General features: G+C 45.5%; 1 protein-coding gene across 1 annotated transcript in view; it reads right to left on the minus strand.

Annotated features, from left to right (window-relative positions):
- LOC106564594 (xylosyltransferase 1) overlaps positions 1-4,462 on the minus strand; it is a 128,461-nt gene extending 123,999 nt beyond the window's left edge. Inside the window, exon 1 of the mRNA XM_045691150.1 lies at positions 4,081-4,462. Coding sequence (XP_045547106.1) covers positions 4,081-4,368 — 288 coding nt within the window. The 5' untranslated portion in view covers positions 4,369-4,462. The remainder of the gene's footprint in view (positions 1-4,080) is intronic.
- Between the last annotated feature and the right edge of the window lie 18,716 nt (positions 4,463-23,178).

Below are 23,178 nucleotides of genomic sequence, written 5' to 3' on the forward strand. Positions count from 1 at the left end.
TTCCTACCTCATGATGTAATCTGTTTTGTGAAGTGCACCAGTCCCTCCTGCAGCAAAGCACCCCCACAACATGATGCTGCCACCCCCATGCTTCACGGTTGGGATGGTGTTCTTCGGCTTGCAAGCCTCCCCCTTTTTCCTCCAAACATAACGATGGTCATTATGGCCAAACAGTTCTATTTTCAGACCAGAGGACATTTCTCCAAACAGTACGATCTTTGTCCCCATGTGCAGTTGCAAACCGTAATCTGGCTTTTTTATGGCGGTTTTGGAGCAGTGGCTTCTTCCTTACATTTACATTTTAGTCATTTAGCAGACGATCTTATCCAGAGCGACTTACAGTAGTGAATGCATACATTTCATTTCATTTCTTTTTTTTGTGTACTGGCCCTCTTGGGGGATTCAAACCCACAACTCTGGCATTGCACACACCATGCTGGCGTTGCAAACACCGTGCTCTACCAACTGAGCCACAGGGAGCGGCCTTTCACGTTATGTCGATATAGGACTCGTTTTACTGTGGATATAGATACTTTTGTACCTGTTTCCTCCAGCATCTTCACAAGGTCCTTTGCTGTTGTTCTGGGATTGATTTGCACTTTTTGCACCAAAGTACGTTCATTTCCAGGAGACAGAAAGCGTCTCCTTCCTGAGCGGTATGACGGCTGCGTGGTCCCATGGTGTTTATACTTGCGTACTATTGTTTGTACAGATGAACGTGGTACCTTCAGGCGTTTGGAAATTGCTCCCAAGGATGAACCAGACTTGTGGAGGTCTACAATCTTTTTTCTGAGGTCTTGGCTGATTTCTTTTGATTTTCCCATGATGTCAAGCAAAGAGGCACTGCGTTTGAAGGTAGGCCTTGAAATACATCCACAGGTACACCTCCAATTGACTCAAATTATGTCAATTAGCCTATAAGAAGCTTCTAAAGCCATGACATCATTTTCTGGAATTTTCCAAGCTGTTTAAAGGCACAGTCAACTTAGTGTATGTAAACTTCTGACCCACTGGAATTGTGATACAGCGAATTATAAGTGAAATAATCTGTCTGTAAACAATTGTTGGAAAAATGACATGTGTCATGCATAAAGTAGATGTCCTAACCGACTTGCCAAAACTATAGTTTGGTAACAAGAAATTTGTGGAGGGGTTGAAAAACGAGTTTTAATGACTCCAGCCTAAGTGAATGTAAACTTCCGACTTCAACTGTATGTGCCCTGGACAAAAGTAGTGACCTACATAGGGAATATGGTGCAACTTGGGATTGCTGCCACAATTGGCTTGGCGTGAATGCGTTTTGACACATATCTCCCCGTCGCCCAGTCACTATTGATTCTGTGTGTCAGAACTCAAGAACTATTTAGCTAATTCAGCCACGCTACTGGACAGGAACAGTGATAAAACCCTTCCTGGTCTGTTAGTGTGTCTCTCAGACTGATGCTGTTATAGCACAGCGAACACACACACACCCAGGGCCGTGCACAGACCTTTCAGATGGCAGGTGTTCAAAACGGACCAAATGCCTCTGTAGGGGACCATTTGAACAGTTTTGGAGCGTAGGCCTATTTATTCCTGCAACAACACACTCACTCATCATCTTTACAACTTCTAAGCAAGCTAGTTAATGGTGAATCCTGAAGACAGAGATGATTGACATCGGGAAAAGAGGGTGGGCTATCAGCTGATGATTGATGTTGATGATTGATGTAAATCTGCTAATTAGCTAGCTTCATTTCTTTTACTGATTGTAATTGACCTCTATGTCTTTCTGTCTCTCTCTGCTGTGTATCAGCCGACCAGACTGAATATTGATGATGATGTACGTTAAATCAAGTGTTAATAAAAAAAAAAATATTTAACCTTTATTTAAGGTTAAGTCAGTTAAAAACATATTCTTATTTACAATGACGGCCTACAGGGGAACAACTGGTTAACCGCGTTGTATCTTGTCAGCTCGGGGATTCGATCCAACAACTTTTCGGTTACTGTCCCAACACTCTAACCACTAGGCTACCTGCCGCCCCAAAACATGCTGTGGCAGTAGTGTTGATATTTAAACTAGGTAGATAGCTACAGACACTCGACCCGTGACTGCATATCTCAAGCCAAGCATGTTTGGACACTGGGAGGGTGCAATCTCCGTACAGGGCAGACTGGAGAAAAGGCGCAACCGGGCGTGAGAGCTCCGTCCAGGGTGAACCGGACACCACGGCACCTTGGGGGCACTGGGTTCCGAACAACAACGACCAAAAATACATATATACAGTAATTTTGGGGGAAATTATACCACCACCCAAAACGGCTCTTTGGAGACTGGAAGGGGCTTGTCTTCTGAACAGGTAGAGCCCTATCTGTGCACTGCACACACACACAAACACGCATGCACATACACATTAACACACTACTAGCAGGTCTGTCTTGACAACTTCATCACGTTTCTGTCCTTGGAATGACTTACCATACATTATGTTGTTGTTGTGTAGCCTGAGGGCAAACACACAGACACACACACACACACACACACACACACACACACACACACACACACACACACACACACACACACACACACACACACACACACACACACACACACACACACACACACACAGAGAGAGAGAGTTGATGGATAGACTGAGTCACAGCTCCCACCACCCGTGGGAGATAGATGAGAGTGTAGAGGGATGCTATATGAGGACTGAGGAACCTACATTACCTTAGTCTACATTATATCTCCCATAACAACCCTATCAAAGCCACTGTATCCATAGTGACGGGATTATACAGCCCATACAATGTGATGCAAGGTTTTCCAAATATTGCGACAGCAAATAGGCTACAACACACCATATTTTTCAACAACAAAAAAACACAGTCCAGATGTCATATTGCTTATAATATTGTGGTAATAATATAATATACATATTAATAACATGGAATAAAATTATTTGGAGAATGCATATCTCTTGACAAAATCAGTCAAACATTGATTGATTAACAACCGAACAGATGTCAACCTGTAGGCTACTGTAATTGAATTAAGCATGATTTATCCATTTGCCCTTCCAGTGTTTGCTAATACAACGACTATTCAATCTAACAGACCAGTGATCTTCTGGGATCCCGGAGCTTGTGGATTTAAACCACGGCTGTATAGGTAGTGTGGTAACAATGTTTCAACTTGATTTGGTCTCAATTCGGTGCTGAACTAATGTAGTATGGCGTTCATAAACCGCCAATGATCCAAAAGTGTAGGTTATTTGCACAATTTATTGATTAGAGCCAAGAGTTCGCATGTACATGTTTACATTTCTCATTTCCCTCTAATGTAGCGTTTGCATAAACTATACGTGGCTACTCGGATCATCACGCAGTCATTTCCCAATGGTATTTTCACATGAACTAGTCCATTAAGGGGTTTTGCATTGATACACAATTAGCAAATTATGCGTTTCAAATGGCCATTACACAGTCGTGTTGTGTCGCTGAAAATGTTATCTGTAAGGGCAAATAATTGTTTCTGACCTATAACAAGCAGTAGCCTAAAGTAAGTAGCCCGGGGCATCGATTTACGCATATGAAATTTGCTGTGATTAAATATTGCTTGGATTATACAGTTTGGGTTCAAATTCACACCCAGTGGATTTTTTAAACTGAGATTTACAATATGCTACACAACGAATGGATTTGAAGGAGACCCAATGTGGCATCGTTCAGTTGTCATTCTGTTTATCTTCATACTGTTTTGGATTTGGAAACATCCCTACAACATCGTACATCTGTCCCTCTTTGCGCGGGAGGCTGGGACGCTAGCGACATCGGTGTAACATGTCAGAGTAGCACGTCTCCATTTAAAAGGATCTTGATTTGAAAATGAATACAGCGGAGAGAGGTGGTTCAGTTCATTCATTTGAGCGTCTGTGCCCATCCAGTCTACCAACGCGCCAGGCATAGATAGGCAGACAGGAACAATCATTCATGCAGTCTTCGGCTATGTCTTTACCAGACACTTAAAATGGGCCGTGGGTAAAGGGGATATAATAGCTACGTGTAACAGCAGTAGCGCTACAGTCTTACCGGCTGCTGTATGTGACGAACCGTTCCTTTCACTTGTGGAGGATGGTGCTGTAGCTGAACCTCGCGCTTCATATACTCGCTGCTGCCTTTGTAGCCACCGCCGCCGACCCGGTCTCTCTTCTCCCTCATGTTCGACGCGCCACCGCCGCCGTTTTCCCGTTCTTCCCCGGAATCGAGGCTACTGAAGTTCCACACTATTAGCGTCTGGACCAGCAGCACGGTGAGAGCCGCTATCAAGGCGGAACGCGAGCGGCGGGCCAACCTGCGAGCGCACGAGCCGCCAACCATCTTCACTCTTTGACTGCTAGGACTCGAGAGGAGAAGGTCGGCTAGCCTGCCTCTGCGTAGCGCGACAGACAGCAGGAGCGGAGAGACCACGGGGAGGGGGGTTTTAGATCTAGCTCACGGTGGCTAGGAGGAGCGTCGAGGAGAGGAGGCAGCACAGAGCCATCGTGTGGTTGAAAGACGTTACGCGCGAGCTCAGGATGTTCACCGAATGTTCCGAGTCACAGCGACGGTAAATGAGATTCCTTCGTCTGGAATTCTTGTATAAAATACCTCGGCACGAAGCACGTGGGTTATAACTTCACACATGTACGTGATACCTATCCACGACATTGAATGATTAAACAAACAAAAAAATGATATTTTTGGAAACGTTGATGTGGGTGAACACAGTGTACCGTTGAACAATATCAGTACCATGGACAGTGCTCACAGAAAATGTATATCGCTACAGCTTCTTACAAATAGAATACAAGCTCACATCCATCCCATGTACTGTAGGCTCCACTAGGACCCACCCTCACCATTCCCTTATGCATTACATTATTGATGCCACTTCAAGTGCATTTCAAACATGATCACAAGAGCTATAAAAAGAGAGTTATTCATGTACAGTATATTGTAGCGACCTTAATCCAACACGTCATGACCTCGTCAAGAAGTTCGGACCTCTTGATTTAACAGTTGAGCTGTTGGTTTGACAGTTGCTGGACCTGTGTTCAGGTCTCGGTGGGGGGGTTAAACCCAAATTCACTTCAACATGATTTGATTCATAAGAAATGGCCTAAGTCTATGCCTACAGCTGTGTATGAAAGGTAGGGAGGAGTCCAATGGAGCTAGGTCTTACAATAGTATCAAGCCCAAACGTTATACTACAGCAACTTCTTGTAGTGGATGTAGAGGAATTCCATCCTTATTTACTCTGTGTGCCCCTGTGCATTGTGCTTCATTTTCTGGCAAGCATACCTTCGCTATCTAATTGTCTGCCAAGGCTGAGCGAGTACAGCTACTGGGACTTATAAGGAAGGGAGAACACACACACACACACACACATGCACACACACACACACACACACACACACACACACACACACACACACACACACACGGGTGATGTAGTATCTACTGGGACTACTACATCAGCTCTGAATGTGTTTGTGTATTTGCGGTGTGTATGTGTGTGTGTGTCTTTGTGGTGTGTGTGTTCTCCCTTCCTTCCTTATAAGTCCACACTGCTACTCTTTAATAAGTCAACAAACGTCAACACTATCAACTTGGCAATCCATGCTGAGGCTGGTCTGCTCTTTGCTTAAGGGCAATGAACCACTGAGGGTGAATAAATAAGATAGTGTTCGCACAGAGTACACCAGGCCTAGCGGACACAAATTGATGGGTGGGTTTGGTAAGTTGAAAATTGCATAATTTGTGCAAAACAGGAAAATTGTTTCTCTGATATTTTGAAGGCAGGTTTTGCATATCCCAACCTTTTCAACGGGAGTTGGATTACGGAGTGTGACTACAGGCGGAAATGCGGCGATGGTAGCATTAGGTAGAGTGAGTTATTATTTTTCTGCAGACAGTAAGTACACAGACCACTGTGTGTGTGCGTGTTTCACCTGAAGGAATACATTTGTGAGGCAGAAAGGCTAGACAAAGCACATTATGCAAAGCTGAAAACAACAGCCTTGGCTAAAAGAAAAAGACATAGTTATTAGTCACTGACCTTGTTGGTGTTTCTCCAGACTGGTTAATTATGACATGCCACACGTTGTCAGCATGCCTTGCATTTTTAGAGAGGGTTTATTCTCAGCCTAGCTGCCAATCCAAAACAGACAGACGTCTGACAGTAGGCACAAACAGTGTTAATTCTAGCTGTATTATATTAATTCTAGCGGTATCCTAGCAACAGAAGGTAGTCTAGCACCAAACCACACGCCATTCAATTTTACCTGGCAGTATCAGTGAAACAGTTGTCCATTCACCCAACATGACATGCAGTAATATCAACCGGATGCAAGGACTCAAGTGGGTACACGGACAAAAGAGGACCAGTTGGGCCAAGACTCGTTCTATTCATCCATTGACAAGACAACTCTATATTATATTTAATATACAGTATGTTCATAGTGTACATTCCATGACAGTTTTCTTAGCATTTATTTAGCATTTAAATTGCAGCACACATTTGATTAACAAGGCGCTATTACCTTGGACAAACAAAAGTCTATGTTACTGTCCAAAAGCGATAAGGACCCCCAGATCACACACACACACACACCCGCACACACACACACACACACAGACACACCATGTACAGACACACACAGACACACCATGTACAGACACACACATGCACACACGCACGTGCACGCACACACACACCATACTAATAGATAAACGTCACATTGAAATTCAAAATAGCTTTGTGCTCACACACATTCCTGAGACATTTGAACGTCTTCTACATTTAAAAAATGTTGTCAAGGTGAGAGACAGTGGGAAAGAAAGAAGGCAGAGACAAACAGGGAGAGAGAGAGAGAGAGAGAGAGAGAGAGAAACGTGATATGGATGAGCATGTGAGGAAAGGCAAATGAGATAGAAGGAATAAGGGAGGAGAAAAGGAGAAGAGAAAGGAAAGAGAGAGTATAAATAATGGATATTGATAAGGAGAAAGAAAGTCTGGGGGAGAGAAAGTGAGAAAAATAGACAAGACTCACAGTCAGGTGAAAGAGACGGGAGACAGAAGGAATGTGATGAAAATGGAGAGAAGGAAAGTTTTAGTAAGAGAGACAGAAAGAGAGAGATGTAGGAGGGACAGGAAGAGGCAGGGGCATACAAAGAGAAGTTGAGAGACGGAGGAGGGAGAGAGTGAGCAACAGACAGAGGAGAGAGAAAGAGAGAGAGAAGATCAGAAAGCGAGAGAGGGTACAACTTCTCAGGCAGCAGAACTAGCTCTTCTCCTCTCATTAGCCGATGCTCCGTTGCCTGGGGGATAGCTTGGGCCCACTGTCGCCGCAGCGATGGCTTCCGGTCCCTACGGCTGATGAATTGAATTAAAGCTGACCCTCCCATCAGTCAAGCACAGACACTGACCTCACTCGCTTGTCCTTGAGACGTAGCGTTTGGGAAGCTGTGAAGAGGTCAATCTTTTCATTCAATAGTAGAAGCAGACAGAAGACAGAGATGGCTAGTCACATTCTGACATCATGGCTATGGGTTTGGTCGAAGCACACGAGGAAGAGGAAGACGAGGAAGAATACATGGAATGTGTTGAAAGGAGATCCTTGGTAATTAGTTGGTATAACACTGACATGTTGAGGCCTTATACTCTATCTAATCGTGTTAGACAACAGGGTTTGTATTGAGTTCCTGTTCTTGTGGTCAAAGGTGAAAAGGTCACAGTGTTAGAGGGTTATAGAGTCAGAGTCCATGCAGGGTAGTAGGGTGAATTAGCCCCTAGAGAAGAGACTGATCAAAGGTCAATTTGATGTCGTTTTTCCCCCACAATGGCTAAACTTCGTGTTTAGGAAGAGTAAGCTGATCCTAGATCTGTGCTTAAGGACAAGCCTCACCTAATGCCGCCCCTGTCCCCACAGTTCAGCTAAAGGTCACTTGGGAGTCATGTAAAGTGTCATAGGGACGTGTCGCATACATTTGGTCCCTGCAGAGCCGGTGACTGGTTCGTGTTGTGACATTGAAGCCGTTCAGCATAAAGGTGGCACATGTCGCAGGGAGAGTAATCCCACTCCATCTACAGCAGTCATAGTTCATGGTGGATCTGGGGTAGTGTTGCTGTGTGTGTGTGTGTGTGTGTGTGTGTGTGTGTGTGTGTGTGTGTGTGTGTGTGTGTGTGTGTGTGTGTGTGTGTGTGTGTGTGTGTGTGTGTGTGTGTGTGTGTGTGTGTGTGTGTGTATTTGTGCGTGAGTGTGTGGATGTGTGTGTGCCCAAGCCTGTGTGTGAGTCACGCTCTGCAGCAGTTCTGTTATCCTCTACAGAAGTTCAGCCATGTTCTCCCAGGTGACACGGTGCTGAGACAGAGAGCAGAATGTAGAAGTCTGTTGTGTGTGTGTGTGTGTGTGTGTGTGTGTGTGTGTGTGTGTGTGTGTGTGTGTGTGTGTGTGTGTGTGTGTGTATGTGTGTGTGTGTGTGTGTTCTCCCAGGTGACACGGTGCTGAGACAGAGAGCAGAAAGTAGAAGTCGACAAGGAGATGGATAAATCATGGATAAATCAATGTATTCCACTGCAACACTGCACACCCTATCACACAGTAGACACCAACCAACACTGCACACCCTATCACACAGTAGACACCAACCAACACTGCACACCCTATCACACAGTAGACACCAACCAACACTGCACACCCTATCACACAGTAGAAACCAACCAACGCTGCACACCCTATCACACAGTAGACACCAACCAACACTGCACACCCTATCACACAGTAGAAACCAACCAACACTGCACACCCTATCACACAGTAGAAACCAACCAACACTGCACACCCTATCACACAGTAGAAACCAACCAACGCTGCACACCCTATCACACAGTAGAAACCAACCAACACTGCACACCCTATCACACAGTAGACACCAACCAACACTGCACACCCTATCACACAGTAGAAACCAACCAACACTGCACACCCTATCACACAGTAGACACCAACCAACACTGCACACCCTATCACACAGTAGACACCAACCAACACTGCACACCCTATCACACAGTAGACACCAACCAACACTGCACACCCTATCACACAGTAGACACCAACCAACATGATCCCAGTGCTCACCACTTGAGCAGCAAACACTCCCATTATACGTGGATGATCCTGTCTTCCCAAAATAAACATATTGTAGGCGTGCTTGGCTAGTGTTGGGCTGGAGCAAAAAATTGTTCCTGGAGAAAGGGGGTTGGAGGAAACACTCCAGTGCGCTAAATCAGGGTCACGCAGAGTGTTTCTTGGTAGTCTTAAACAAATCTACTTTGAAACAAAAGTCTACACCTCACACACATGGTTATGGGCTTAAAAACAGAAGACACCTGTACCATGTCAGATATACAGTTAAAATGTATTACATTTAGAGTTTTGCATCCCAATATTACACTTTATACACATCACAGAAGACTGAAAAATAACAAAACCGTTTGACATAGAAACACCAGATTTTCGGCATGTTTAAAAAAATAATCTTTATTAATTATGAAATTGTGAAAAATATGAATAACATTCCACCCATGAGGCATTAGGTCATTTGACTGCAGTAAAGGGCTACGTGGAGCATTTCACCCATTCAGAGGAAGCACCAATGATGTCCTATCCTATAACTGCCCGTCAGTAACCTCAACCTGGGTTGTGTTCAGTTACCACAAAGTAGCAAAACATGTTCTAACAGAAAACAAAAATGAGCATTCTTATTGGACAAGTTTATGATAGCACCTCCCAGTTTCAAAACCTACTGAACATGACCCTGAAGTTTTATGGGCGTATCTCCCTTTAGCATTAAACCTCAAACTGGGTCATGTTCAATAAGGCACAAAGTAGAAAAACATTTTACAAAGGAAAACAAAAATGAGTGTACTCATTCCCGTTTCAACATGTGTGTGCCTTCTGAACATCACCCTGAGGATTTATGGGTGTTTTTCTCTGTAACTTTAAACCTACTGATGTTGATGTCCCAGTCTACCTTAGGGCCATTTTGATTCCTCCCCTTTCACTCGTTTGACTCCTTCACTTGGAAAGACTGTTACAGATTAAATTTACCCCTGTGTTCCTTCATTAGACTATTGAATAATTGATCACACACACACACACACACACACACACACACACACACACACACACACACACACACACACACACCTTCCCATTTCTTTTGCTGACTATACATGATGTGTGTCTGGGTTAAATGGATTTGAATGGGCTCTCCGTCTGAAAGACAAGAGAATGAGATTGTACATTAAAGTCTTCCATCATACCATGAGTTATTTATATGACACAGAGTCTGTGGAGTAAGAATATTACTGTGTCTGACCCCTGTGGAAATCTATGTGAATCTCCAGACTCAATAGGAAGTTATTGGTTATTAGCTACATTCATTACGTTTCACAGCGTGTATTCATAGACAGTTACTAGACAGAATGTTAATTGCATTGGGCAGATAGATGTGTGCTTGGGATTCCTATTTCAATTCTTAACAATCTGATAACATTTACTATTGGGCCATTTTCCACCACAGGCATATACAGTATACTGTATAGTAAGGACAAGACAGTTCTTAAAGCCAAGTTTTCCTTTCACTGACATACCTTTTCATGTACTTTAAGCTGCTATGTAATTGCGGGTTGGTTTTTAATAAGTACAGAAGCCATTCGGATAACAAATCAATTTTGCACCACAGGCCGGTTCAGTAAGTACAATGCTAGATGTTGTTCAAGCCTAGTTTTCGTTCCACTCACACACCTCTACCCCAGCTGCTTCTCTTCATCTGTCAATACTAGGGGTGAGGTTGTCAGTTAATGTCTCTAACTGTGGCCCTTAGGTCCAGATCTCTACCCCTCTCGTCCTCCCAGGGGGCACACTCTTTGGCCCTCAGGGGCCTCCAAGGGCCCCTCTCTCTCTACAACAGCCTGGAGTACTCGGCATCATCGATTTCTCTCAACACACTCTCATCCTTCACTGCATTTCCTCCACCAGTCCCTCTGTGGCTGAACAACCTTGTTAGAACTGTAAAAATAGAAAAGACCAAAAAGAGGGGGAGAGAAAGAAGGAAGGTGAGAAAAAAGAAGGGAGGAGTGAGGTAGGAAGAGAGGTGAGGAACAAGACCAAAGTGAGGAGGGGATCAAAAATGAGGGATGGAGGGAGTGAGAGAGGGAGAGAAGGGAAGGAAGAGGGTGAAAAAAGAGAGTGAAGGTGGCCGGAAGGGGTGAGGAGAGGGGGAGGAAAGAGAGTGAAGGAGGCCAGGAGGGGTGAGGAGAGGGGGAGGAAAGAGAATGAAGGAGGCCAGGAGGGGTGAGGAGAGGGGAAGGAAAGAGAGTGAAGGAGGCCGAGAGGGGTGAGGAGAGGGGAAGGGTCCAAGGCTTCAGCTCTGTAGGGGAGAGTGATTATACAGGTCTCCGCTTCCGTCGCTGATTAGCAACGACCTCTCATAGAGATGTCATAGGGAGGTTATAACATGTGTGAAGCAGCGATGACCTTGTTCTCCTTAAACACGGCTGCTAGCCTTCCCTGTGGCTCAGTTGGTAGAGCATGGTGTTTGCAACGCCAGCATGGTGTGTGCAACGCCAGGGTTGTGGGTTCGATTCCCACGGGGGGCCAGTACACAAAAAAAATGTATGGAATGTATGCATTCACTACTGTAAGTTGCTTTGAATAAGAGCATCTGCTAAAAGACTAAAATGTAAATGTTAGAATAACTTCCAAGTTTTCAGCCGTTTCAAGCTTCACTTTGCTAATGCAATTAAAATGTTCTCTTCCTTCTAGCAGACTTTTTTTTGCTCAGTATTTCCCAAACTGAACTAAATATAGAACAAGAAATTAGTTCAAGTAACCTTCAAATTCTTTGATATGTTTTAGCAGTCTATGATCCAACAAAAGTCTGTAATCCGACAATCAAAATGAACACCGATTAAATTATCCTTCAACAATATATTGTATCTTTGAGTAGATTTGTAAAGAAAGTAAACTTTCTTCCAAGCTTCACACAAGCACATTCCCTTTTGATACTCAAGTGTGCTCTAGTTCTCTTAAGAAACATAAAACATGCATTTATCTTGGGAAAAGTTTCATTCGAATCCATTATCATCAAAACTTTAATGGCATATCCGATATCTGTAGATAGTGTCGAGGAGCTGGCGTGGAACTAGACACTTCTCATTCCTGTTACCACAGGGCTGCGTCTCAAATGGCACCCTATTCCCTATATAGTGCACTACTTTTGGTGCACTATATAGTGAATAGGGTGCCATTTGAGATGCAGCCCTGGTATTCAGCGTTAAACACTAATAGTGTTTCCAACCTTCTTGTCTTCAAATCAATAACAAGCTTCTGTGATTCCTACTTTCCTCTTAAATAAATTGGGAATTAATCTTGTTATATTCTCCTCCTCCTCCTCCTCTTCCTCCTCTTCTTCCTCCACCTCCTCCTCCTCCTCCTCTTCCTAACTTTTACATTGTCTCTATCTGTTTTATTGTGGGTTAACTTTTGTCCGCTCAGTAATGGAATAGAATGGATTCAGTGGCCTTCATATCGACTTGTTTGTCCATCTACGATTCAGTGCACTCCGGGGTAGGAGGTACTGCAGCATCGCTTCACGTTGCACATCAGGGCAAAGTCTGAAATGAGAAGGGTTGGGATTGGGCAAGCTGACTGTGGACCAATGATATATGAGTCATTTGTTGTGAACGTACATACAGTACCAGATGAGATTGTAATTAGGATAATGATGAATCTGATCTCATTTGTGAAGTGCCGCCCTCTCAAATTTAACGCCTACAAAACCTTACTTTTGGCGGAGTGAGTAGAAATGACATTTCCTCTGTGTGACATTTCCTCTGTGTGGGACAGACCGATGTGTGGGACAGACCAATGTGTGCATAATGTTCTACGGTTCCTTACAACACACACATGCACACTCGCACTCACGCAAGCTTGCACGGTTTTAGCCTTTTGGGGTTTTAGATTTTGTTGTGGGCCCCCGCCACCTCGCTGGCTAAACATTTTAGTGGCCACCCTCTTGACAGCGAGGAGAAACATCACACCTTTTTAAGTTAATTTTCTGCAATTCTACACCTTTTGCCATGGGGCGTAGAGAAAATGTTGCAGTTTTAAAGCAAGTTTTCGGTAATTCTATACATTTTCCCATGTGGTGGAGATCATTTTCAGCAGTTTTAAAGATAATTTCCTGAAATTCAAAGATTTTGCCATACACTTATGCCATGTTAATAATATCTGAGTGTCACTAACAAAATCAATGTAGGCCATGATTACTGCAAGTTTAGATTAGCTGGCAAAACTAATTTACTAATCTAAAAGATGTTAGTGAGTGTCACGTCCTGACCAGTATAAGGGGTTATTTGTTATTGTAGTTTGGTCAGGATGTGGCAGGGGTGTTTGTTTTGTGTTGTCGGGGTTTTTGGGTAGTGTTCTATGTTTTGTATTTTTATGTTCTATTTTCTAGTTATTCTATTTCTATGTTTAGTTTATTGTTTTGACCTTCAATAGGAGTCAGCGGTTCCTCGTTGCCTCTAATTGAAGGTCCTATTTAGTAGGGGTGTTTTTCTATGGGTTTTGTGGGTAGTTGTTTCTTGTTTAGCTGTGTGCCTGACAGGACTGTTTTCGTCGTTCTTTTTGTTCAGTGTTCATTTATTTAATAAAGAACAAAATGAGCATACACTTTCCCGCTGCATTTTGGTCCAATCACTACAACGTCAGTGACAGAACTACCCACCAACAACGGACCAAGCAGCGGAGGAAGGAGCAGCACCAGGAGAGGAGCTATCTGGAATCGTGGACATGGGAGGAAATTCTGGACGGGGCTGGACCATGGCACCAGGATGGGGAATACGTTTGCCCTAAGGAGGAGCTGGAGGCAGCCAAGGCGGAGCGGCGCCGTTATGAGGCATTATACGCGCCAATTGGACAGTGTGAGAGGCAGCCCCAAAACATTTTTTGGGGGGGCACACGGGGAGTGAGGCTAGGTCAGGCAAGAGCCCTAAGCCAACTCCCCGTGCTTTTTATGGGGAGCAGCGGATCATGAGAGCGCCGGTCTATGTGGAGGTGCGCACAATCTCGCCCATGCGCACGCACAGTCTGGTGCGAGCGATCCCAGCCCCTCGCAAGTGCCATGCTAGAGTTGGAGTGCAGCCTGGTAGGAGTATGCCAGCGCAGCTCATCTGGCCACCGGTGCTTCTCCTGGGCCCAGGCTACCCTGCGCCTGCTCTACACACGGCAGCCATCAGGCCTCTGCACAGCCCTGTTCGCCCTGTGCCAGCACTCCGCCCGTGCAGGGCTACTGTGACTACCCAGCCAGGACGGGTGGTGCAGGCTGTGCGCTCCAGACCTCCAGTGCTGGTTCATGGCCCGGTGTATCCAGTTCCTGCTCCTCGTACTAGCCTCAAGGTGCGTGTCCCTAGTCTGGCGCCTCCAAAGCCAGCACCACGCACCAGGCCTCCAGTGCATCAGCCCAGTCCAGTACGTCCTGTTCCCGCTCCTCGCACTAGCCTTGGGGTGCGTGTCCCCAGTCTGGTACCTCCAATACCAGCCCCACGCACCAAGCCTCCAGTGCGTCAGCCCAGTCCAGTACGTCCTGCTCCTGCTCCTCGCACTAACCCTGTGGTGCGTGTAAATAGTCTGGTGTCTCCAAAGCCAGCCCCACGCATCAGGCTTTCAGTGCGCAGTCCCCGTCCAGAGCTTCCGACAACAGTTCCCCGTCCAGAGCTTCCGGTGACAGTTCCCCGTCCAGAGCTTCCGGTGACAGTTCCCCGTCCAGAGCTTCCGGTGACAGTACCCCGTCCAGAGCTTCCGACGACAGTACCCCGTCTAGAGCTTCCGGCGACAGTTCCCCGTCCAGAGCTTCCGGCGACAGTTCCACGTCCAGAGCTTCCGGCGACAGTTCTCCGTTCAGTGCTTCCGGCGACGTCCTACAGTCTGGGACCGAGAGAGATGGCCTACAGTCCGGGACCGAGAGAGATGGCCTACAGTCCGGAACCGAGAGAGACGCCCTACAGTCCGGAACCGGCGCAGCCAGAGTCGCCCTACAGTCCGGAACGGCGCAGCCAGAGTCGCCCTCCAGTCCGGAGCTCCCAGAGTCGCCCGCCAGTCCGAGGTCTCCAGCGACACGCATTAGCCCTGAGCCTTCAGCGGGGGTGGACAGGTTAGGTTGGGGACTAAGGCCGGAGCCTGAGCCACCTCCGTAGTGGAGGATTGGGGAGGGGGGGGTGTAGCACAAGAACCGTCGGGGATGGTGGCCACCCTCCCTTCCCTCCCTTTAGTTTGGGTTTATTTTTGTGTTTTTATGTTTAGGTGCATCCGGGGTCTGCACCTTTGGGGGGGGGGGATACTGTCACGCCCTGACCAGTATAAGGGATTATTTGTTATTGTAGTTTGGTCAGGACATGGCAGGGGTGTGTTTGTTTTGTGTTGTCAGGGTTTTGGGGTAGTGTTCTATGTTTTGTATTTCTATGTTCTATTTTCTAGTTATTCTATTTCTATGTTTAGTTTATTGTTTTGACCTTCAATTGGAGGCAGCTGTTCCTCGTTGCCTCTAATTGAAGGTCCTATTTAGTAGGGGTGTTTTTCTATGGGTTTTGCGGGTAGTTGTTTCTTGTTTAGCTGTGTGCCTGACAGGACTGTTTTCGTCGTTCTTTTTGTTCAGTGTTCATTTATTTAATAAAGAAGAAAATGAGCATACACATTCCCGCTGCATTTTGGTCCAATCACTACGACGGCCGTGACAGTGAGTGACAATTGAGTGACATAACAAAACGAAAACTGCTGATGCACAACCACATTTCGGAATTGCACCTTGTATATTCTACTATTGTAACCCTGACTGAGTCCCCCCCATGCCTGAAGCTGGGCACACACTCGCGCACACACACACAGACACACACACAGACACACACACACAGACACACACACACAGACACACACACAGACACACACTGGCAACTACACACACTCGCAAGCACACACTAGCAAGCACACACATACACACACAGAACCCCAAACCTACATCCCCCCCAAAACCCACACAAACATACACCACTCTACACAGACTCTGTTCTGTTACAATACCAATGTGTATGCGGCAGGCTCAGTTCCAAAGCAGGGCCATAGATTTATCATGAGTTAATTGCAGGCGTCTAATGCCGGGTGGTGAGGAGGGAACAGGTGTGTGTGGGGGTCAAGCATTTCTCATCCACACTAGATAAACAGAGCTTTAACTGCTATAAACCAAACACCAGGCTCCTGACCGTCTGGTGGAGGCTCTCAGACTACAGGATAGGCTGGATGGTTGACTGACTGGTACAGACTACAGGATAGGCTGGATGGTTGACTGACTTGTACAGACTACAGGATAGGCTGGATGGTTGACTGACTGGTACAGACTACAGGACAGGCTGGATGGTTGACTGACTGGTACAGACTACAGGATAGGCTGGATGGTTGACTGACTGGTACAGACTACAGGATAGGCTGGATGGTTGACTGACTGGTACAGACTACAGGACAGGCTGGATGGTTGACTGACTGGTACAGACTACAGGATAGGCTGGATGGTTGACTGACTGGTACAGACTACAGGACAGGCTGGATGGTTGACTGACTGGTACAGACTACAGGACAGGCTGGATGGTTGACTGACTGGTACAGACTACAGGATAGGCTGGATGGTTGACTGACTGGTACAGACTACAGGACAGGCTGGATGGTTGACTGACTGGTACAGACTACAGGATAGGCTGGATGGTTGACTGACTGGTACAGACTACAGGACAGGCTGGATGGTTGACTGACTGGTACAGACTACAGGACAGGCTGGATGGTTGACTGACTGGTACAGACTACAGGACAGGCTGGATGGTTGACTGACTGGTACAGACTACAGGACAGGCTGGATGGTTGACTGACTGGTACAGACTACAGGACAGGCTGGATGGTTGACTGACTGGTACAGACTACAGGACAGGCTGGATGGTTGACTGACTGGTACAGACTACAGGACAGGCTGGATGGTTGACTGACTGGTACAGACTACAGGACAGGCTGGATGGTTGACTGACTGGTACAGACTACAGGACAGGCTGGATGGTTGACTGACTGCTGTTCTCTCTGACTAAGGCTTTATTCCTTTCTCCTGATCTTTATTTTTCTTGTCTGTCTGTCTGTCTGTCTGTCCCAACAAACCAAAGGACTGGCGAAACTGGTTGGATGGCGAAACAAGTTGGATGGCGAACTGGTTGGATGGCGTACTGGTTGGATGGCGTACTGGTTGGACGGCGTACTGGTTGGACGGCGTACTGGTTGGACGGCGTACTGGTTGGACGGCGTACTGGTTAGACGGCGAACTGGTTGGACGGCGTACTGGTTAGACGGCGTACTGGTTGGATGGCGTACTGGTTGGACGGCGAACTGGTTGGACGGCGTACTGGTTGGATGGCGTACTGGTTGGACGGCGTACTGGTTAGATGGTGAACTGGTTGGATGGCGTACTGGTTGGATGGCGTACTGGTTAGATGGCGTACTGGTTGGATGGCGTACTGGTTGGATGGATGGCTAACTGACTGACTGTATGCTCTTTTTGACTCAGGATTTATTTAGGTATTTCCTCTTCTCTCTCTCTCTCTCTCATTGTTTATTACACAGGTTTGGCCTTCCTCCTAGGGATTGTGTTGGTTATGTTTTGATGTCAGTCTCTGAATAGCGAAGTCTCAGTATTTAGTCTGCACGACTTGTCTGTCTGAGATTGTCTCTGAGCTCCTTATTCGTCTCGTTCCAGGCTAGTGGCACCACCCTCCCTCTCTACCATAGTTGGGTACAGTAGTCACACTAGGGTAGAGACAATACGCCAAGCCAGTGTGTGAGGAAGCCGTCTACTCGGAGTCAGTCTCACACACACACACACACACACACACACACACACACACACACACACACACACACACACACACACACACACACACACACACACACACACACACACACACACACTGTCAAGGTCCCCCTGTCCTTAGCCCATAGCCACTGGACATCGGCGCTCCTGTTGTCCAACCAGATTAAGATTGTTAACTACAATCCCCCCCAGCACTCAGTCACTCGCATGACTATTAGAAATCCCAGACAATTCCATGCAGCAGACCAGCAAACAGTGTGTGTGTGTACGTGCGTGTGTGTGTGTGTGTGTGCCTGTGTCCGCCCTGTGTGTCTGTGCGTACGTGCATGCCTGTGTGTGTGCCTGTGTCCGCCCTGTGTGTCTGTGCGTACGTGCATGCCTGTGTGTGTACGACTCTGATCCAGACTGATTAAACGATCCAGAGGTGTATTTCAGACCAATATGATTATTTGATGAGCCAATCCAACAGAGCATCACTGGCAAATGACTCTTTGATGAATAAATGACTCTTTGATGAATAAATGACTCTTTGATGAATCAGCCCAGCAGTGCAGTTCTTCAGTTATGAATATGAATGTGATTATTTTATTAGTTAATCAGACAGCCCATTCTATTTCAGGCCAATGTACTGTAACTCTATGATGGGGAGAAGAAATCAGTAGAGATATTCATTCTATCACAAAGTTCATGATTAAGTCTTTCTAAACAGCAGCTGTGTCATATTAGAGTTACTCTCCTGTCTTCAGTGCTTAGACAGAGCCTTTAAAGTAATTACAAAGTTATTAAATTACCATTAAAGAAAAAACATCTCTTACTAAATCGCTTCTCTCTTAGACCATAGATGTAAACAGCACAATATCTCACTCTGAACAGTAGGCCTATATACTGTACACATCTGCCACTTCCTCGTTTATACCAATGGCTCTATCCCATTGGCTAACGGGCCATGTTCACCAGAGTAAGCCGAGTGTGTCTTATTAATGTGTTGTTGTTGCTGACTTTGAAGCAAGGTAATGACACGAGCATCACTCAAAATCACATTACCAGACATCTCTCTCTCTCTCTCTCTCTCTCTCTCTCTCAGAGCCAATCGTGTGGTAAACGATAGGGGGAAATGTAGTGTGAAACCACTGGACCAGTGTGTATGGGGAAGGTTATTACAGCCCACAAAATGGCTAAAGGGGAGACCGGTTACTATAGGTAGCCGGCACCATAGACATATAATTACTAAAAAGGTAATTCCAAGGCAGCTTACTTACTTCTTTCCTGTCTTTGGCAACAACTTGTGCCCTGTACCTCTTCCAGCTCAGCTACTACTGTCCACTATTCCCAGGCAGCACTCCTTTTATAAATAACAGCGCAAAAAGGACAGAGAGTTAGCACCATAGAATTACAATTACTAGAATGGACATTCCCATTCAAGTCAATGCGGCCTGAAGAGCGGAGGATGATTCAGTTATGGCCACAAAAAGTGTGTGTGTGTGTGTGTGCCTGCTTGCATGTGTGATGTGTGATGTGTCGGGAGGGAATGACTTATTGGCATTTATGGGTGTGTGTGTTTGTGTGTGGTGGGGGCGTTAATGTCACTATTATTCTTTTTCACTTTAGGCACCGTTTTAAGTTACAGTCACAAGCAGCATTCTCTTACAGGCTGAGAAACCCATGAGTAAGCAGACAGCCACTGTTATTATCCCTAGAGGAAGGGAGGGAAGGAGGGCAGTGGGGAGGGATGGAGGGAGAGATTTGATCAGTGCAGGAGGGTAAGACAATGGTCCTCTGAAAACCACAGGAGGAGAAGAGAGAGAGAGAGAGAGAGAGAGAGAGAGAGAGAGAGAGAGAGAGAGAGAGAGAGAGAGAGAGAGAGAGAGAGAGAGAGAGAGAGAGAGAGAGAGAGAGAGAGAGAGAGAGAGAAGAGACGAGAGTGTTTTCACTGTGTTCCTCTTATGATGTCTGTACAGTATAACAATGCTACGGTCATACTGCAGATTCAAAAGAATGTTCAGTGGACTTTATGTTTCACATTTTTCAGTAACAATTTGAGTTTTCTATGTAGGAACGGATTATCTTTTCGTTGTTCTGTTCTAATCTATTCAATGTCTGCTCTTTGAAGATTCCGTTGAATCAATGGTGTGGTAGCGAAATTAGTAAGAAAGAAGTAAAATTTGCCATTTTGATCTTACCACTTGATATCACCATATTGATCATACGGGCGACACACAACACTGCTAAACCACACAAGCCTTTCAGTGTCACTGTGGTAGAACAATCCTGTGATCACACGCTTAGCGTCAATCTAGCAAAGAGCTGAGTTACACATGACAACCTCTCCTAGGGGCGCAAAATTATTTTGGAATTCTCGGCACGAGGCTAGAGATAGGGGACCAGCGGTTTGGAATGCCAATGGCTGTCCCGTGGGGACTCCATCTCTCTCTCTCTCTCTCTCTCTCTCTCTCTCTCTTCTCTTTCTATCTCTCACTCTCTCCCTCCTTCTTCCTCTCCTCTCTTCTCCCCCATTTCCCCTTTAGTTGTCAGGGGGGAGTCAAGTGCTCAATGCTACGTGTGTCTCTCTCTCATCTCTCCCCTCCCCTCTCCTCCTCTCCCTCTCTCCCCTGTCTCTACCTCTACTTGTCAGCGGGGAGTAAAGTGCTCAAGGCTACATGTGTTGTAGTAGAAGTGCGGGAATCAAGGTTAAAAGGAAAGGCGTGTAGACGACCCTAGGCGATGCCGTACGTGCGCCGTGTTTCGCAGGTTACATCATTTCACACCTCTTGTTTTAGGAGCCTCTATCTATATCTGTTGGGACAGGAGCTTTTCCTGGTCAGATCATGCAGTCAGGCAAAACTCCAGTCCCCATCTCGGAATTGACTATCTAATAGAAACACACACATCTATATTCATAGTCACATTCTCACCGACAGGGGTTGGAGGTTAGTTTCTACGTTGTGCCTGGCAGGGTTTATGGTACCGTATGCGCAAAAGCATGAACAACACACTACCCGACATCAAACACACTGTTTATGTTCCTGTCACATTGACTTGAAGCACTATGCGTCATGCATGATCTATTAGACTAGATCTGTGTGCCGCGTCCCAAATGACACCCTATTACTCATCTGGCGCACTACTTTTGACCAGGGCCTGTAGGTCTGTGGTAAAAAAGTAGTGCACTATGCAGGGAATAGGGTGCCATCTGGGATGCAGTAGGAATATTGTTTACCACTATGAGCACGGTGTATATTTTATGAGGATGACCATACAGTGATAAAACCGTATAAGGTTTCACGTAGGCTTGAAGTATCAGCATATTAATTGAATATTCGAGACAATTTTCTCATCTCAACTTTTCTTGATTTAATTTGTGTGAGGTGTCCAGTGGGGATGGTGTTGTGCATTGTCAAACCCTGTGGAATGTAGTTTGATTCCTCCCTTTTTGTACAACTACTTCATGGTGAAATCGTTGTCAAGAAACTACAACAAATGGCATATTCTTTTTCAGAAAGGGAAACACCCACATGCGCTTATGCTAGAGCTGGTTCAATTAACCATGTAACCGATGGTTATGGATGAAGACTGTCATGAAAATAAAATAACCGTCTTAAATATGTATATATATATATATATCACGTTTAGTCCCGCTCCCCCTCTCCGGCGCTCGACGTCGCCAGTTGTCTCAGCATTACGCACACCTGCAATCATCGTTACGCGCACCTGTTTCTGTTTCATGTCTGTACGCTTTCGTGTTTCTTGTTTTGTACTATGTTCATTTATTATTACATTTGCACTCCCAGTACTTGCTTCCCGACTCCCAGCGTACACGTTACAATACACAGTATATATACATATTATGAACAGCAGACTGTTCGTTCCCAAGCAAGGTGTTGTGGCAAACAATGAATAGAATGGGCTTGGAACCTCTAACCCGGGCAATTTGACTGGGTAAACACACACACACACACACACACACACACACACACACACACACACACACACACACACACACACACACACACACACACACACACACACACACACACACACACACACACACACACACACACACACACACACACACACACACACACACACACACACACACACACACACGCCAGAGATGAAAACTGATTTGAACACCACTTTCCAAGAAGCAGCATAGCAGAGGTTGCAAATAAGGAATTTATTTAGCTAATCAATGAACAGCCAGCTACATCAAAAGCGACCACTTGTAAAAGCACCATTCCATCTCCTCTACGCTCTCCCTCTCCAAGGTTATCAGTCTTGACTTTGTGATGGTCAATGAATGTCAATACAGAAAATGTTCACAAGCACCGATGAAGCACTGAACAGGCTGCAGACAACCTTTCCAGTTAAAGGAGAGCCCAGTGCCCTGAGGAGATGAGAAGCGGAAAAACCAGACAAGCACACTAAGCTACATACAGTGATGCCCATGACCAGCTTATCGTAAGTTGAGACAATATACCTTCCGCCTCCCCCCAATACAGTCTAGACTCAATTATCCCCAAGTAACTGTTCTTCCCTAAGTAACAATAGAATTAGCTGATGCCAATGAGATATGTACATGGACAATGCAAAGACAATATGAAAATAGGGAATACAGCATGTAAGTCAATAATTTTCAGGTTTTTTTGGGGTACATCAGGAGAGGAGTCGGAGCTAAAATGTCTGCTCAGCTCACATTGCCCACTCGCTCTATATATGTCATGTATACAATAACTATGTATTTATACTATAATCCTTCCATTCTATGGAATGCCCACTGCCCTCATATGTCAAAAATGTTTTACTTGGTTCTTCAATGACAGACTGAAACAGATAAAGTTAACGTTGATTCTATACAAGTAAAGACCAACATAATCCAAATTATCATATGGAATGTGCTCAGGCTCCATGATGTGGAAAAAACCATATGGTTCTTGAACAATTAAAGATATTGTCAGCAACTTTCTTGCGAGAGTTATATTTTTAAAAAGGAGAAATGTAATTTTAAAGAGGAGCTGAGTTTGAGAGGTCAATGCTGCCACCTACTGTAGTAACATCAGAGTTGTAGACATCCTGATAAATAAGAATACACCATTTTTCCTTGGTTAAAAATACACATTGATTTCATTGTAATCTGGTATTTTTAGATAGACCTCAAGCTATATTAGATCAAACCTAGACAGGAAA

The sequence above is a fragment of the Salmo salar genome, chromosome ssa12 (genome assembly GCF_905237065.1).
Source record: "Salmo salar chromosome ssa12, Ssal_v3.1, whole genome shotgun sequence".
Lineage (NCBI taxonomy): Eukaryota > Metazoa > Chordata > Actinopteri > Salmoniformes > Salmonidae > Salmo > Salmo salar.